At 32.5% G+C, this 19,677-nt stretch overlaps 2 protein-coding genes across 3 annotated transcripts; both read right to left on the reverse strand.

Annotated features, from left to right (window-relative positions):
• Positions 1–4,232: 4,232 nt before the first annotated feature.
• LOC112526007 (phosphoglucomutase, cytoplasmic) lies at positions 4,233–12,712 on the reverse strand. Of its 2 annotated transcripts, XM_025136381.1 has the most exons (19): positions 12,578–12,712; positions 12,379–12,461; positions 10,168–10,249; positions 9,590–9,645; positions 8,708–8,821; positions 8,557–8,619; positions 8,361–8,480; positions 8,180–8,280; positions 7,778–7,837; positions 7,545–7,644; positions 7,244–7,398; positions 7,061–7,156; positions 6,729–6,792; positions 6,581–6,662; positions 5,713–5,888; positions 5,548–5,624; positions 4,962–5,094; positions 4,674–4,790; positions 4,233–4,581 (listed from the first exon to the last, which is right to left on the reverse strand). In XM_025136381.1, the coding sequence occupies exons 1-19, from the start codon at positions 12,660–12,662 to the stop codon at positions 4,510–4,512; spliced, it is 1,836 nt and encodes a 611-aa protein (XP_024992149.1). In that variant the 5' UTR covers positions 12,663–12,712; the 3' UTR covers positions 4,233–4,509. The 2 variants fall into 2 exon arrangements, with proteins under 2 accessions (XP_024992149.1, XP_024992148.1); XM_025136380.1 differs by having other exon boundaries at positions 12,379–12,704.
• Positions 12,713–17,950: 5,238 nt separating this feature from the next.
• LOC112526009 (HMG-Y-related protein A) lies at positions 17,951–18,919 on the reverse strand. Its single transcript, XM_025136384.1, has 2 exons — positions 18,865–18,919; positions 17,951–18,440 (listed from the first exon to the last, which is right to left on the reverse strand). The coding sequence occupies exons 1-2, from the start codon at positions 18,913–18,915 to the stop codon at positions 17,961–17,963; spliced, it is 531 nt and encodes a 176-aa protein (XP_024992152.1). The 5' UTR covers positions 18,916–18,919; the 3' UTR covers positions 17,951–17,960.
• Positions 18,920–19,677: the final 758 nt, after the last annotated feature.

The raw sequence follows: 19,677 nt of genomic DNA on the forward strand, positions 1-19,677 counted from the left end.
TTATAATACGATTTTATGTGTTTTTAATAAAACAATAATGATTTTATTTTTGAATAAAATATAAATTTGAAGATATCATAAAATTTTGAAAAAAAAAATATCAATGTTAATATCAAATCAACTATTTAAAAGTTCTTATTTTTATGTAATTTCTTTAATTTATTTTTTTAAGTATAATTTAATTTAAGTTTAGTAACAAAATAATTTATTTTTTTGTTTAATAATATAATATTTTATAAAGATGATAATTAAATATTCTGTTAGAACTCAATATTATCCTAATTATATTTTAGATTTTTTATATTTCAAATGAGATGTTAATCCCATATTTGATTATGGTTATCTGCAGTTGGTTACACGAATTCAGATATGGAGTTTTAATAAGTTGTACTTACGCACAATCTACTTGCAATCTTGAATTTAAGTAATATGCATTAATAAACAGTACTTTATGCTTAAAAAAATAATTTTTAAGAGTTTTTATAATACAGTATAGATTATGTGTTTTGAATAAAGCAATAATGATTTTATTTTTGAATAAAATATAAATTTGAAAATATCATAAAAATTTGAAAAAAAAATATCAATGTTAATATCAAATCAACTATTTAAAAGTTTACATTTTTTTTGTAATTTCTTTAATTTTTTATTATAATTTAATTTAAGTTTAATAATGAAATAATTTATTTTTGGTTTAATAATATAACATTTTATAAAGATAATAATTAAGTATTTTATTATAACTCAATGATTATCCTAATTATATTTTAATTTTTTTATATTTAAAATGAGATGTTTATTCTGTATTTGATTATGTTTATCTGAAGTTAGTTACACGAATTCAGATATGGAGCTTTAATAAGTTGTACTTACGCATAATCTACTTGTAAACTTGAGTTTTAAGTAATATGCATTAATAAATAGTATTTTACGCATAAAAATAGTTTTTAAGAGTTTTTATCAAATGATTTATAATATAGTATAGACTAATAATTAATAATAATTATAACTAGTCAATGACTAAGATTAATGAATAATTTACAATTAAAATTAGTTGATATTTTAAAATTAATATTAATTACTAAATTGAAGTTAATATTAATTAGTAGACCGAAACTAATAGTAACTAATTATTGATAACTAATAATGAATAATAATTAATATTAATCAGAGTTATAATTGAAAAAGTGTCAAAACACCCCTAAAGCGTTACTCTAACTAGCGTTTCAATAAGCTATTTTATGTTCATCCAAACATATATTCAAAAAATAAGTTAGTTTATGTTTGTCAATCAATATCTAACTAACTATTTCAATTCACTTAAGAGTTGTTTGGTTCATTGAATTGAAAGGATTTCAATGGAATTGGAATAGTCAATTCTTTTGATCAAATTCCAATTTTTTTTGTTTGGTTCACATATTGATAATATAGAAATCCTTTCAATTCCACTGAATTCCTTAGACTAAAGATTTCACCGTTCCATGGAATATTCCAAAATTTTCAATTTCTTTAACAATTCCATCTAACCAAGTGCGTGGTCGAATTTCCTCAAATTTCATTTCAATTTCTTCAAAATCAAATTCTTTTGTTGGATTCATATATACATAATTTCATTCTGCAAACCAAACGTCCCTTAGATTTCACTGATTAAATGAGGTTTTAGTGTTTTTAATAGCATATACAATATTGTAAGTTTAACAATTATTAAAATTGTTTTACAAACTCAAAAACTTTCATTGTACTATCGAAAAAAAACTTATGCAACGTTTAGCATCATGAAATTGAAATCTATCAAATCAATTGGAATTTGACGGAATTGAAATAAAATTCAATGAATTTTGACCATGTGTTTGATTGGTAAGAATTGAAATTTACATATTTGGTTGGTAGAATGTAAGTTCGGAACTGGAATGAAATAATAATAAATAAATATGGCATTTTCATTTTTTCTGCTTAAACTAGAAATGCTACATAATGATAATATTAATTGAATTTTAGCGATAACGGTGATGGCGACCATGGGTCGTGGTGGTGGCGATGGTCATGTATATAATGGTAGGCTAGTGTTCTTTAAGGATAGTTTTCAAAAAATGGGTAGGTATAAAATTAATTCCATCATAGAAATAATTGAAATTCGGAAACAGTAGAATCTATGGAATTCAATTTCATTTCATGTGCAAATCAGAAAGTTTAAAAACCCCTTCAAATTCCATAAAAAGCATTCAAATCAATACCTCCTTAATTGTTTGAACAAATGAATCATCTCGTTTTAACGCAATACCTCTAGTAATTCACAATATAATACAAAAAATACGATATTTGAACTAAAAAACTCATAAGTTGACTTAAAAAAGTTTCAACTCTTTGAAGAGACTATTAAACCGTTCTTTTTCTTCCATTTAAAATCTAAAGAACGTAAGATTCTTAGGTTTGGAAGTTTACACTAATGAAAGAACAAGCAACATGTTGGGGAAGTCCCTCTCGATGGGAGTTGTTAGAAGTCTACGACTGATAATTACATATCACCAGAAAAATAGGACGTATCGTACAAGCTATACAACATCCATATAAACTTTCATCCAAAAATCAAATGTTTATTTCATTTCTTATAAAATTATATTTATTTATCCCCTTAATGTTTGGCAGTTGCTAAATGGTTCGGTGCAGAATGATTAAGAGACTTTCATGATATAGTGAAAAATGAAATATAATTGTTTGGTAATTGTTTACAATGAAATTAGGACGCTGAATGGTTAAGGGAGGCCCGCGATACAAAATCATTCAGAGAGTTTTAAAACCATTAAGAGACAGATTTTTTTTGCCAAACAAGATTACCTCTTAACAATTCAGAGATTGCATCTTAATGGAACTATTAAGAGGTAAACAAATAACCTCTTAGTCTTAATCAAGTATGAGAACAAATTGGTAGGCATAACAAGGACTATGGTTCTTCCATCGAAACTTACTATTCTCGTCCTTTTCTAGTTTTTCCAACCGATGCGGGTGTGAAAGTTCGTTACAAGCTTCACCAAGTACATCCATGTATGTAGGGATGTAAACGAACAAGAACAGAGGCTTATTCCTGTTGTTCATTTGTTCGGTCGGTAAACGAACAACACTTTTTGTGTTCATGTTCGTTCATAAGAAAATATGTTTGTCCGTGTTCGTTGTCGTTTATATTCGTTCGTTAAGATTCTAAACAAATTGTAAGCGAATGAAAAAAAAATAAACAAAAAAACAACCAATCATTACTCATCATTTTGTTCCTAAAAAATAACATAACAAAATGAAAAGGAGAATTCTAAAAATTTAGTTTAATTGATGATTTTAGATATTAATGTGATAAATATGTATATATATATATATATACACGTAAATGAACATAAACAAACGTAAAGAACACTATCGAACATAAATGAACGAACAAGATCATCGTTCATATTGTCCATTTAATTAAACGAATAAGAAAAAGGCGTTTGTGATCATAAATAAACAAACTTTCGGTTAAGCGTTCAGTTTATTTATGGTCTTACATATATTCCCAAAATCATCACAAAAGCTCATATTTTAGAAATTGGTCAACTTTGATTACATCTTTATTTTTGGCAATTCAATTGGGTAAAAATAGAAAAGGTTATCTAAAAATTGGGTGCTCTAGCGATCTTACATGCACCTCGACTAATCCCAAAGCCCTGTAGGTTAGCAAAAAAAAAAAAAATCCCTAATGATCTTGCATGACTTGAACCAATGAGTTATGAGCATTTGTATCTATATGCATCAAGATCCCGATTCACGAATCTCCTCAACAACAACCCGTTATTCGGGAGAGCCTTTACCTGAATTCATACATGTTCTCGCAGGTCTTACTATGGTTTATGTGGAAAGATTGTATGTTTCCTCCAACACTTTTTATCAAAAAAATTGTATGTTTTACAGTAATAACTAGTCGACAAGATTTCCATTTTTGCCCCTCTATTCTTTGACCCATTCTCATCTCCAAATTCCAAGGGCCTACCAGCCTGTTTACTAGTGTAGTGCCTAACTGATCCTCAAAATGCAAGTCTAACCACAATATTGGTCCCTAAACTGACTGAGTCCCCATTTATGATACCACTTCTCTTTGGTACTTGGCTCTTAAGACTTGTAATCATATGATGGATGTTTGTATGACCCCACAATATGTATTATTGTATTCCCAAGTGATGGATATAAAGTTGGAATAGCCATCATCAACTATAACAACACTTTCATGGAGACCCACAAAGCCTCCTTAACCAATCATACCAATAGCTGTAATCTCAATTATAATATCACAATTTGACTTTAAAAAACCGAGTTCTTCTAATCATGACAAAACCCATGGTCCACTTCCACTTTATTACCACTCTCAGTTTACCCCAGTAAAGGCGATTGCTAATAACGGAAGCCGCAGTTGTGCTGAAACACTTACGGGCTAACTTTATTTTTGTGAAATAAAGGGCGGGCGGGGGCAATTCGATGTTTATATATTTACGTGATGACGGTGGGGGCAGTACGGCCAGTGAATTCTTGCATCTTTGAGAGTTTTAGAGCAACCTCGACCTGTGACCAAACAAGTGAAGATGCCCAGTTTAACGAAAAGACGTAAAGTCTGTGTATGTTTCTTTGTTTATGAAAGTTAGATGATGAGATACCAGAGGAGCAAGTGCTTCCTGAGAATCTCTTCCGGTCTTGGATGGATCTTTCTCGTATTGTTCGATGTAAAGACGAATTGTTGCACCTTCTGACCCAGTTCCTGATAAACGGAAGACCTACAAACGCATATAGAACAATTCCCCATTTTTCAGTTCCCTACTTTCTAACATCTTTTTAACTTTATGTATGTATAAAAGAAACAACAAAATTCTAAAAATAATGACTATTCCTTTGTCAATTTCTTTATTCAACACCAATATGAGATTAAACAACCGTACAACACTCACCAAACGTGACCCATCTTCAAACAAATATCGGATTCCCTGATGTTTTGAGATTGAGCCATCCACAGGATCTTTGTATTCAAATTCATCAGCATTGGCAACGTTCGACACATCTGATCGTACCCCTTTTATGATCCTGCATAATTGAAAAAGCACAAGGTGACTAACTCGATTCAAGCAATCTGAAGGATACGATGCAAGAAAGATGCAAAAATAATTTTAATGAGCTTTAAACTTTTCATCTTATGTGACCAAAGATGTTTATGATATGATCACGCTTAAGACATTTTCACCAGCAACTTGACATTTAGCATACTTCTTCACAACCTACTGTAGCATTCACGACACCGGAGCATCATCAATTAAAACACTATCTTAGTGTCTACCGTTAATGATATCATGAATAAGCGAAAATAGAGACTGGATGGCACCCGTTGGTGTATTCTTAATGTAATGGTGAAATCACCAGCAAGGGGAAAAACTCGAATTTGCTAGAACCCACCGGAAGCAACAGAAGATAATGCAATATCCCTCCTTTTAGCATCTTATAGAAAGGAAACACATCTAGAAGAAATCAGGAGAAACTTACTTGTTAACTTCCCCAAGAGAGGATTGCATCTTGACCAAGTAAGCCATTAGTTCCTTTGCAGCACCTGCATCAACATTCTTCAAAAAAGAGATAGTTCTGATCAATATATTATGACAGTTATAAATTCCAACAGTCGCATTATTAGCAATTGAATGTCTTAAGGACCTCATAATCATAGCGAGTGTAATAGTGACGTCCGAAGGTGGCCCAATGCTGCTTAACAATGTCTTCAACAGTCACAAGTTCCCCACCATTGAGGTTGTCCTTGTTTTTATAAGCAAGAATGGATAACCAAGCCAGTACAGCCCAGATGCCATCCTTCTCACGAATATGGTCCGAACCTGTACGAAAGTAATTAGCAAAAGTAAAAGGAAATTCTTTAACGCTTCAATTTAATTTTTTTCCTCTCATAGTTTAATTGATAAAGCTTCTAATTTTCTAGAGAAAGCAACAAAAGCATGCACTCAAAGCACCTAGTAAAGGTATTTAAAAGAGCTACTATAAGGCCTATTCTTTTACCTGATTAATAAAAGATTATATGCAATGTAAGGTAGGCAGACACTCATACACATTAGATCCATTAAGGTCTCGCTAGAATCTAACAATCTTTCTCCATGTCCACCTTTAAGCACATACACTGCTCTGGTGCTCCCATCCAACAATAAGGCATAAACTAAATAAACCACCAAAAACCTTCAGGGTTTCAAGTTTAAGCAACAGGAGCTGAAGCTAGCAACCGATGAAGACATATGGCACTTCTATAATAAAATTTTAGCAAAATTAGTGTTTTAGACTTTTAGTTGGTTATATTATTCCATAAAGAGGAAGTTCCCTCCATATTTGTTGAAGCTTTTTTCTTCCAAATTTGTTGTTCTTTTGTTCTTTTTAATCATTAATAGAGATAACTGAACATACAGAATCCAAGTGAAATAGAACACACAAGAGAATACAATACTGCTGTTTTAAATCTGTAGACAATAAGAACAAAAATTTCATCTTTCTTTCTCTTTTCCTCTGTACAAAGAATGCTTACCAGTTCCAAAACTCTCTTCACCGCAGATTGAGCATAGCCCAGCATCCATCAAGTTACCAAAGAATTTCCAGCCAGTCGGTACCTGTCATACTAGGAATAAGTAATTTTTTCCTCAAGAAACTGGACTCTAGAGTTGACACAAAGGTACCTCAAAAAACTTCAAGTTCAGATGATTAGCTACAACATCAAGAGCAGCTGAAGTGGGCATGCTCCTGCAGAGAAAGAAGTGATAAACATTGAATTAGATTACTAATTGGACTGAGATACATATTCTATCAAAAGCATGTGGGTAAGTAAATAACACAAGGTTCATATATTAACAAGTATATGCAAAAATGCTACATAACGAGCAAGACAATGGTGCGCAGAAAAAGGATTTATATTGGTTTAAGAAAGAAAATCAAGCATGGACAAATATAGTACACAGAACCTATAGATATACACTGAACGAAGAAACTAGCCTATATGTATGAAAGTAACCTGGCAACACCCTTTAAATCAGATGAAAAATAGGGTATGGCTTGGACTGCATTGGCAGCAATGATAGCGACAGAATCCGAAGGAGTAACAAAAAACCTGGATTCAGAAAAAAAGTTAACAGTCTAAGGCTCTCCCAGGAGGTAGTTATTTATATCTACAATAACACATCAAGTATGTTTATACCTTTTACCAAGGATCATGTTCCTATCAGCATCACCATCTGCTGCAGCACCAAATTCAGGAGGGTCACTATTAGGATTCTTACCTAGACCCATTCGTGATACCAACTCTTTGGCATACGTTAAGTTGGGATCTGGATGCCCTCCACCAAAGTCCTCCTGTTCACACAATGAGTCAGTAAAAAGAGAGTAGAAACATAAATTGTAAACAGAACAGATACACGGAGAGATAAGTTATCTCCAGATATCAACTTAGCTTAAAAGGTAGAGAATAGATGACATGCATTAGATACATAAATAATAACCTTGGGAATGCAGTTCAACAATGAGCTCTCTTTTGCACCAAGCTCTTCAACAAATATACGTTTAGCATAAGCTCCGGCAACTCCACTAAGTGCATCATAACTAAGAAATCACAACAGAAGCAACATCCAACAGATACTTGAGAACAACAGATGACTACATTAAACCAAAATAACAGTGAAGAAAAGAAGAAAAGGCAATAAAATAATTCTGTGATGAATGCAAAACTACGCACCAGAATGTGAATTGTGGGGATGTAAGTAATTTCTGGATCAATTGAAAGTCAAAAATTGACCTGAAACAATAACAAAGAAGTTTGATCAACAGCCTGTAGCAAAAATGAACTGTGAAGGACATAACTACTTTCTTAAGCTTATACATCGATATGAAACTGCAGTGTTCAAATAATCATCTAGTGGCATGGCATAGCACCACAAAAAAAGCAATACTAATCACAAACGACGAAATTAGTTAAGCTCCGAGAGTCATGATTATCAATGGTCTTCAACTTCATGACCATGCTGATAAAAATTAAATACATGGACGACAACGAGTACTTTACATTTTATAAGTTGACTATTCCTTCATTTAGAAAACCTGTATGGAAAGTAGGTAATTATCAAGAGTAATGGCATACTTCATCAATTTCACATAGTCGCTCGCTGCATCAAAAACCTCTACATCAAACTGGCCCTCGGGACCTGAAAAGTTTGAAATGCCAATTGCAGAGATGTCCACCTGAAAAACACATATCGAGCATGTAATAAGGAAAATGCATATCAAACAATTTTTATAGAACTGTATTAGAGTCTGCATACTTCAGGTAAGTCTTCTGCAATAAGGTACTCCTTTATTGTTTTTGTGTTCTCGTAGATCTTGTCTGTAATTCCTTCAGGTGCAGGCCCGCCATTTTCCATGTTGTATTTAATTCCAAAATCCTGTAGCAGTGACCAGAAAAGATATGAGTTAGACTATTCTTTATTGTACTTTTTTCTATAAATAGTCACAACATACCTCATTAGGACCACCTGGATTGTGACTGGCCGTCAATATAAATGCGCCATTTGCCTTGGATCCCTGTCGTATCAAAAGCACAAGGGTTACTAACCAAGAATTAGCAAATACATTGCTAAAATCACAACAGATGGGTACAGCTTTTACATACATCGGCACCAACTCTTTCACGTACAACTGCTGAGACAGCAGGTGTCGAGAGAAGTCCATTTTGACCAACCCAAACACGTCTTACTCCATTAGCAGCTGACATTTTGATTATAATCTGCAGTTTTCTTAATATACATGTTATTTAATAGTGTGTGATCTTGTCAAGATGAATGATAGGATGATGTAATGACATAACCAGTACATTTGGGGTCAGACTACGTGACTTCATTAAGAACCAAGTTAGGAACATGGCATTTGACCTCAGGGAGAACTAAAGAAAAAACCAGTTACATCAGAAGGTTTTACAATAAGGCCATGTATGCTTTATGAGCTTCTTTTTGCATCACGACCGTTAAGAGGTGTAGACTATTAAGTGTGTTTGCTTGGCACATTTATTAAGCACATAATACCAATTAACATATAGGAATTATGCGATCCTCTTATTACAGTTTTCTAAACAAAAGAATTCTAACTATTTTCAGATCTCGTGCAAGCCCAACTCTCAACCATACCTGAATTGTTTGTTTTTTCTGATGAATAATATATATTGGTGGAGAACACATGTTTTTAGATGCTTCATCCAGTTAACTGGGATTCATTGTAGATATACTTACTTGTCTGGATGAAACTAATGGATAAAAGCTTCCTCGTTGTCGATAAACTAATGTGCACAACTGATGTAGTGGCCTGCCATTTCATTATTGTACATATATTTTCTTCTCAGTGTAACTCCTCATTTTTACCAATAATCCACCTAGATTTTCTAGTTTTCAAACTTGTTTAAGAAGCAAGTACTTCCTAGGTATTACAAAAAGATAATCTCCAAAACTAAGTCTATATAGTTGCATCTTAAAGTGTTGTTTCAAAAGGGTAATAGAAGCACCTGGATCGCATCCTTTGAGTAGTACCGGCCATCACCAGAAACAACGAGTGTAGAACCTGTACATGAGAAAAAAATGCAGTCATCAAAGTTGGCATAGTTGATAGTACAATTGATTATGTATTTAGATATCTAAGAAACAGGAACCACTTGGAATCTCAGAAGAGCAAGTATATTACATAAGAATGTTCTAACTAGAAATCCCTATCTTCCTCTTATTTTAGTCATTTTCTCCCATGCTTCCTTTCATGAATGGGGCAACCAGGTTAGTAGTTAGGAGCGATCTTTACATGAGAAAGCCAAGACACATTCCAAAGGTGTCTTCCCATGAAACAAAATTTGCCAGACCCATGTGGATGGTGGAAAAGAGATTATATCCATAACACGACAAATATACATTCTATATCTACAAACATTTTTACTGCAATTCATGTATCAAGAGAATCATTAAGCTGAAAGCAATCATATATACTTAGAAGCTATAAAGGTTAAAAGCCAACGATACTGAGAAAAGGAAAAAGAGTTGTTAAATCAAATAAAGATAATGTCATGAATATATAAGAAGGTGGCTTGGTCCCTACCTTTAACTTTCTCTGCAGAAAGAGCATTGAAGGTTGATTGAACAAAATTATGCAAGTAATGTGGCTGTGTGAACACTTTTACCTGGAAAAGTTCACATCAAATCACATTAATTAGCTGGTGTAAAGATGATATATTGACAAATGAAAAAGTTCCATGAAAGGAGCATTTATATCCTCATGTTAGAGATGAGAAATAAGTCAAATAACAAAGAAGCATGTCAGAAAAACAATAAAATAGAAGATTTCTGGACAAGAGAAATGAATTTTATAATAACTAACAAGATTATCAAACCTTCTCTATTATTGCCATCCTTATATGTTTCGCTCATATGGTAGCACCATTGCTTAACATCAAAACTGTCAATTGATGCAATCAAACATACCAAGTCCATACTGGAAAATATCAACCCCTTTTATGTCCCCTGTCTCTTAAATGGTAAAGTGTTACGTTTGCAACTTCTTCTACCAGAATGTTTTTGTTAGTTCTGCTTAATTGCCAACTATACGATAATGACAGTTTAATATATGACTAAAACCATTCATTTAGTCAATATGATGAGAACGTATATAAACACTTTCATTTAACTGAAAACCAACTCCACTAAATAGAATTGATCACTTCTAGTATGTCAAGTCATGTCAAGCTACCATGAGCATATATCATTATATTGCATTGATCATGCAACACTGGAAGATAACATGCTACCTACACATATATTCAAAAGGATACATGTCATTCCTGTACCTACATCCAAATGCCGTTGAGCTCATTCCGTTATCATCCCAAGTACTTAAGGTTGAGCATTTTTACTAGTTAGAAGGGAAATCAATCATTGTGATTACATAATACATGTAGCTTTATCAGCAGGGCTACCCAAGCTGGTGAGTTCTTGTCACTTAACATCATTTATGGCCTCTATCTTTTAAACAAAGGTCGTCCCAAGCACATCATAATGTAGTATTTGAGAAGTGTCTACCATCTAGTTTACTGTATGTGTATTCTTTTTCCCTTCTGCTAATCTTTAAATGGTGGGCAGATCATGTTAAACTTGCACATATTCAACTCAGCCTTCTCAAGGATCACTTGAAGAGAACTACCTGAAACATGTTCCACCAGTATGCATGCAAATGGTCCTTCTCAAAATAATAACATGTATAGACTGAACATTTTACCTAGAATGGATAACATCATCCCATGGTTCCCTAAAGGCTCTCAGGCATCTTCTACATCCAGGGAATAGAAGGCCTTTGGATCATGTAAGTTGTAACTTATTATCTTGTTCAATAATAACTAACCCCTCCAAGCTCAAATATCTTGAGCTGACCAAAAAACTGTAGCAACCGCTTTGTGGGAATCTAATAAGTATATAAAGAAGGCCTTTGGATCAAATAATCCATTTTGTTTCTAATAATGATCTTGCAAATAGGAGATTGACAGGCAGACATCAAATGATTCATTGTTTACTCCCTTGACCAGTTTGTGTTTTTAAACCACGTGGTGATTCTTCATCTTCTGTTCGCACACCACTTGGAGTGTTTACTAAGCCAAACTGAACGAGCCCAGTACATCCCATCCAGAGGTGTGGTCTGGGGCGTAAAGGTATTCGCTTCAGCCTGGAAACTGCCGAGCGCTGACTACAGTAATAGAGATGGGAGAGAGATGTACACAAGCCTATTTCCGTGAAGACCCCTTTGCACGGACTGCTGAAATGAAGTTGTTTAAACACTACCGCCTAGGGTAAGTTCACAAAAATCATAGATTTAACCCAACTATGTCCACTTTTTCTTGCTGTAAGATATTAAACCTAATACCCAAGTAACCATGTTTGTAATCTCTTAGTCCTATAGCTCCAAAATATCGTTCCTTTTAATATTATCACTTTGTAGTTGACAGAACCCTCAATCTGTGCAGTACAATTTTGAAGTTAAGAAGTTAAATGCGGAGTGCCCTCAAACCCTACGAACACCAGATCCGTTCATGATAGCCAACATGGATCAAAGAAAAAAAAAACAGAATCCAAATATTCATAGTGCAAAACAATCCGATCAGGCTTCAAACATGCATCAACAGCGACAAACTTTTTGATTTTACACATGACAAAGGAACAACTATCTGTTTAAGTATTCTTAACGCAATCAAGATCAAGATCAAAAATACGAAATGAGTTAATCCATATCGATATGAAACTTTGCATAAAGTAAACAGGAAACCTTCTTCCTAAGTCCAGAAGTTCCAGGTTTTTGGCCATCAATTGGCGCAGATTCAACACGGGTAATCTTGAACGTCACCATGTCTTCAATTTTGGGCAGGGAGAAAAGGATTGCAGAGGGGTTAAGGTTGGCGAAGAGAGTATGAGAGTGAGAGTGTCGACAACAAATATAATTCGAACCGCACGTCTCCTGACCTGACCTGACCTGGTGCGGGTGGATGTGAGAGACCGAATTTGGCTCGTAGCCCCACAACATGACCCTAACCTCAAGTCGTCTTGATCCATCTTTTCTCGTACGCAACTGTTGTTTCCATTCGAACCCTCCAGAACAACTGGTTGGCCAAATCCATTTCTTTGCATACTCTCAATCTCAAAACCACTTTTCAAATGAGAACAAATGAAATAGTTAGGCAATGGAAACAAGACAAACAAAAAAAGGTCCCACCAAAATGAAACACTACTTTTTAGGATCCTAAAGTTGTTTGTTTAGCTACACCAAAAAAACAATATAATAATTTTACTGAATTGATTACATATTTTACTTATCAGGAGTGTTTGAGATTGTTTATAGAAACAACTTATTGATTTATTTTGGTGTGGTAATAGTAATAAATATTTTTAAGTGTTTGGATAAACAACTTATATCGGTGTCAAACCAATAATAAGAATTTTTTTTAAAAATTAAATCATTCTAACTTAGTATTTATACGTTCCCCAAGAGCCTCAAGGGGTAAGGTTATCTTTGACATTTAATATGTAAATATGAATTGCAAAATGCATGCACACTTAAGCCCAGGTTCATGTAACTCACTCGTTTATCCAAAACCTAAACAAGGAGTTCTTATTTGACTTGGCTCTTATATGATAGACGTTCTTTTTTCTAACAAAGTTTCAACAATAAGATGGTATCAAGGTCGTCGTTTAGCATGTTAAATGTGATATTTTGAACAGGGTCCCCAAAATTTTGGAGTCCAAATTTACATGTGTTTAGGGTCTTTTTTATCGACATGTGTAAAATTATAGCTGAAATTATTTAGGTTCAAATCATTAATGGTTTAGGTTTAGTTTCAGATTGTTAATAATTTTAGGTTTAGCCCATTTTTATTCTTAACATATATTATATGTCATCTCATTAATGCTATGTAATCAAAAGTTTTGTATGTAGCAGGACCTCCAAAAAGATTGGAACGTCCCTGGATGGTATCATTACTAGACAGACAATACGCCTTGGTCAAACATTTTAACATTGTTTCAAGAATTCGATACAAACCACACTTTAGGGACGTTTGTGACAGTCATATAAATTATATTGTCTTGTAACGTTTGCTAAATCTGTTCTAAAAGAATCTATTTTTTAAAACAATTCTAACAAACACTTAATTAGGGGGAAAAACATTTTAATGGCGTAGGGCATGCACCTTTTGGTAAACCTTTATTTTTATTTGACTCAAACCCATAGTTTCACTTTACAAAACCAAACGGGCATAATTTTGATATCAATCTCGATTTCTAGCTCGTTTAACATACATTTGTATGTCATACGTATGTTTCGAATATTTCTATTGCCTTATTATAACTCCATTAAAACATTGGTTAGGTTTGATCCAAGTTTACGTCAAAACGCCATGGTAAAACCATGAGTTTTTCTCGAGTGTTCCTCATTTAACCAAACGGGTGATCAACAATAAAAAGCCCTACCAATCAAAATTAACAAAAACGTAATTTACTTTACCTGAAACCAAATCTCTATTCAAAACTTTGCTATGAAATGGTTTAACAAAAAAAATTTGGACGTATAATTTTACATCTATTTTTTTAGAGGTAAAGGAAAATTTATGTGACATTTGTGACAAAAAATTGGATGTAGGATCACACATCCATCTATTTGAGAGTTGCATCCATTGGAGGAGAGGACGAGATTCAAAATGCAACCGTTCATCGGTTCATGGATGATGCCCCCTTTGCTTGTGATGCCATGGGCTGTCTCCGTGACCGACCAACTCTAGAGTCGGACCTACACTAAAAAAATTCAAACTCTTATTTCAAAACATGTTTTAACTTTACTTCTAGGTCAGCCTCATCTTCAAATGAGGGTAACAATAAATCTTACTCTAAGTCCTTAAAAATTAGTATGAAATTTAGCACAAACAATAAATCTACTTTAACCAGTAATAGAGAATCTTACATTAAAATGTAGAGTAAATTATGTTTTTAGTCCTTGTGCTTTGTTGAAAACTTTTGTTTTCGTCCCTATGGTTTTAAAATTTCAGTTTTCATCTTTATGATTTATAATTCAATGTCTTTTTTCGTTCTTATGATTTAAAAAATTATTGCTTTTTTTGTCTTTATGATTTACAATTCATTTTTATTGTAGTCATTGATACTTAAAAGTAGTGTTTTGGACTCATAAATGAAAATAGAAATGAATTGCAAACCATAGGGATGAAAAATGAAATCTTAAAACCACAAGAACGAAATCCGCAATTTTATGCAAACCACAAGGACGCAATTTTAAGGTGCTCAGTCATCTTTATTGGTATTTTATCTGTAGAACTGGTTTTGAATAAGAAAATAAGAATATAATTAATGTTCATATATGAATTTAATGAAAAAAACTATTTGAAGATACATATGTGAACCAATGTTACATATTATTCATATGGGTTTACATATGCATCTTCAAATGCCGGTGTCGGTGATTCTGTATGAACCTTCCATTGATCTTCTCTTTTTACCTTCTCAAGATATTTAGTTTTCTTACTTAAACCTCCCACTAAGTCAAATATGTAATTATTCCGTTTAGTAATTATTTCAGTATTATATGATTTATTTTAAGTTCTGAAATAAAAAAAAATAGAATTTAATTTATGATATAAAAAAATGAAGCTTTATATTTGATTGGTTTTGGTTCATTTTTATAGCTTGTGATGATGGAGAGTGACTTGCATAAGTTCACAAGAGTGTTGTGATTCTTTTAACAACTAAAAAGGCACAAAGATGGGTGGGAAAGAACAAAGGAAAAATGTATTAGTTCTTAATCAATTATGCTTTCTTACTTTATTAACAAAATAGAATATTAAAAAGCAACCAAAACAAATAACAAAATAAAGTCACATTAGTTTTTATCTAAATTAGTGTTGGGGTTCTGTTAGAAACCTTTCGTTTGAATACATCGAATAAGAGGTGATGTTAACTCAACTGACAATAAAGTTTGAATAATATTAGATATTTGTTCAGAGGTTAACAGTTCGAATCCTACAATGTCATTAGAGATTTCCCTGATATTCTTTAAGAAATTGTATTTAAGTGCTTAGATTTGGTAACCATAATATGTTTTATGTCTCGGTAGTCTCTAATAAGGCATGTGAGCAATACCCTTTTAACTTTTACATCATTTTATATGTACATGAGACTTTGAAGTTAACAGTTAAATCAACAGTATTTTTGCTATTTTGAAGAAAACAAAATGAGTAGTAGTATTTAAATGGAAATTATACATAAAAATGGAAGTAAAATGAAAACCTCCATGTGGGTAGCATCTTTCTTTTTTCTTTTCTTTTTTTAAGTTGATTGTAGCCAAAGTAAAAGTTAAAGAGTTTTAAAAAAAGCAAAAAAGTAGCATGCCCTAAAAGATTTTCTAAACTCAAATTTTATTTTGAAATAAACTACCAAAAGGGATCAATATATATTCATTTAACATTTCACTTTTTTCAACAATTATCAAAACATTTGATTCTAAATAAAATATTCATTTTAGAAACTAAAATATATTATTATTTTTCTATTATTTCAACGACACTCGTTTATTCATAATCAAGTATTACATATAGAAAAATTGAAGCTTTTAATTATAAAGAACAGTTTGAAATTTTGAATATGAATTCGGCTGAAAAAAGTATGATGAATTTAATGGACCAATTTTTTAATTAACTTTTCATTTTTATTTTAGTCTCGATAAAGATTGATCGAGTAATTTGAAAACGACCGATTGTTTTTAATTTCAAGATCATAATTATAACGATCCAATAACTGTTTTGGACAATAATTTAATAATTTGATTTTTCTATCTTAGTGTTTTCTATATTTATAAAAATAATATTTTTTTAGTTTGTACATAAAAGAGATAAAAGATAAGATAAGCCCCAAAAATAGATATTTCCATTTGCATGTATTTCAAAGATGAAATCATAAGATACATGATTTTTGTTATCTAATTATATATTTATATTCTATAGATTTTTTAATTAAAAATTTGGGTTTCTTTAAAAATGAGAGTTATGGTAAGAAATGTAAGGAAAATCTCCACCCTTAGATCAATTCTAATGGAAGAGTTTCACTGAATTAACACTAATGAGAAGTACCGGATCAATTCTTTTCTAAAACACAATTTATGGGTTGGTTTGGGATTAAAAATGATCAATGATTCAAATCGTTTCTTATAATTTTTATTTTAACTCTTATTCTCACACGTTTCTTATCTTTGATCCAATTGGTGAATAAAAATAATTAGTCGAGAATAAGAGGATGAGATGAACTATAAAAAGACAATGACATATTTATCATTGATATAGTTATGATAGTATAAAACTATAATTAATTGATATTTCTGTCTCCAATATATAAGAAAAAATGTACAAGATTTGCATTTTATTAGTTTTTAGTGTTTGGAATGACATTACGTGTACAATAACAACTTATATTTCTTGATTCAGGCCATGTTAAGTAATCATAATAGAACGACTTTTTTCTTGAAAGAAACTCAGCCTGATTTGACCATAAGCTCTTTCAAGAAGAAAGACTAAGTGTTTGTTTGATTGGTTTTCATTAAGTCGTATATCAATAAAGTTGTCTGTGTAGGATAATATGTTTATACAGATTAGAAAGATTTTGTTTAAGAGAGTTTTTTCATAAATGTAATGAACATGTTTTTTTTAATAGATCTCAGGCCAACCGTACCACATTGTAAGATCTCACATTGGTTAGGGTGGAGATCTAAGGTTGTCTTATAAGAAACTGAATACCTCATCTACCAGACGCGTTTTAAAATCATAAGTTTAGATGTATGGACAAAACGGACATTATCTTGTATGGTTGGTCTGAAATGTTACAAAACCACTACCAAACAGTTATTATAAATGACTGAATAATAGTAGGAAAAATAAATACATAAACATTATATCTTTTCGTGACCCGGAAACATATATTAAAGGGGTGTTTGTGATTGTTTATTTAAAACAATTTATGTTTTTTTTTTTGTAAAAATGCTTATTAACTTATGTGGTATCAAACCGGAGTTAAATAAAACATGGTTAAAATTGTAAACTGGTAATAAGCAGTTTTTCATAAGTCATGAACGATTAACTTATCAAAAATAACTTATTACCGGTTTAACACCGATATAAGAAGTTTTTTTTTCTTATCCAAACATCGGATAAAACATCATGTAAAATTTAAAAACTAAAAAAATTTACATAACCAATTACAGTCACTGCCTTCCATCATTACAAATAAAATAAAATAAATTAAAAAGGGTGCTAAAAAACAAAGAGCACTACAGCCCCTAAAATTAATTTTTTATTTCAATTAGGCCCCAACCGGAGCAGCTACAGATGCTTTCACCTTAGGCGGACGTCCTCTTCCCCTTCGTTCACCACTCGCCGCCGGCGATGGACCTTTTGTAGCAGAGCTCCCTAGCTTTGGTGGCCGTCCACGTTTCCGACCACTTACAGACGGGGTAACTTTCTTAGGAGCAAGAGGGTCTCTCGGTTTTGGTGGACGGCCTCTGGGCTTTGGCGGAGATAGGACGGTGTCTGGTGGGAGAGGCTGCTTGGATTTCGGCGGACGTCCTCGGCCTCGGCGGGGCGGGGCGTCTGGGTCGGGCTTAACGTAGTTGTTCTTAACCATGATGAGTTGGCCGGCGGCTTTCATCTTGTTGAGGTGGTGCGAGAGGAGAGTTGAGTGGGCCGTCGGAAGGTTGCCGTAGGTGGCTTCGATGTGCTTCGAAATCGTCGATTTGTTAGCTCCGTCCTTCTCATCTATGGCGTCGATCGCAGCAAATATCAACTGAATAAGCAAAATTAAGAGGAATTAGTAGGCATTCAGGGGAGAAAACAGGAAACCAAACCAAACAAAACCTAGATCATAAATGAAGCTTAACTTCTCCAAAATCAGTTGAAATCAAGCAAATCCTAGAAACGCACATAAAATAAAACCAAACAGAACAATCAAGCTCAATTTTACTATCGGAAACCAAAATGCTGCATTAACATACCAAATATAGTATATACAAAACAGCAAATCTAGGAATAATGAAGCTTAAATATCCAACATAAAAAACCGAGTTTAAGCAGATTCAAAAAATTAGGTGAAATTGAGTTCCAACTCACGAAGATTGTTCGAAGATGAAGAGAAACGAAATTCAAAATTCAAAATTGAGAATAAAAGTAGAAATGAACAGAGATGAAAGAAATGCAATTAATTATGAAACCTCAGGGTAGTGAGGAAAAGAGAGGGGAGGAGCAGGAGCAGGAGCAGCCATGGCGGTTTTGTTGGAGAAGAGAAAGATGATGAATAGAAAGACAAGGGTGGGAAGGTATTTAACAGTGATCAGATCAGCGTCAAAAGAATAAAAATACTTATTGAGCCAAAAAAATATTTAATTTAATAAAAATATTAAATTACACTTCAATTTTTGAAATTTAGAATCCATAACTACAAATCACTAAATATATTAAAATTTATCGCAAAGGAACGAAAAATAATGTAATTACATAGATTAGGTCAAAACAAAAACACAAATTTTAAGATGTAACTATAAAAACGATATTAATCTCAAGTTTTCTAATAAGAAATTATATTAACTTTTTAATGACAAAACATGTATTTTTATAAAAATAAAGATAGGTTTCGGCGCTTGGAAGTTGGAAATGCTTTGGAAGATAATCCAACGGCTAGGGATTGAAATTTGTGGCGATGATCTAACAGCTGCTATTGACTAGCAAGATTAATAAATGAATTCCTCATGCCATCATTACAGCTTCAGAAAATTCAGTATTAAATAAATCCATTCACTTTCACAGTCACACACATTTTCATTTGATATTTTCTATTGTTTATAAATTATAAGAGCATTGTTAACTAACGAGTGAATTACACTTTCAGTCCCTCAGGTTTACTCAAATGTTAGATTTGATCCCAAAACAAATTCATAACATGCATCCAAAGTTCTTAAAATTAGCGCTTTTAGTTAACAATTGTTATGAGAGACAATTACCGACAAGATACAAAGACCAAAGATTCA

The sequence above is a fragment of the Cynara cardunculus genome (genome assembly GCF_001531365.2).
Source record: "Cynara cardunculus var. scolymus isolate 2C chromosome LG 13, CcrdV1, whole genome shotgun sequence".
Lineage (NCBI taxonomy): Eukaryota > Viridiplantae > Streptophyta > Magnoliopsida > Asterales > Asteraceae > Cynara > Cynara cardunculus.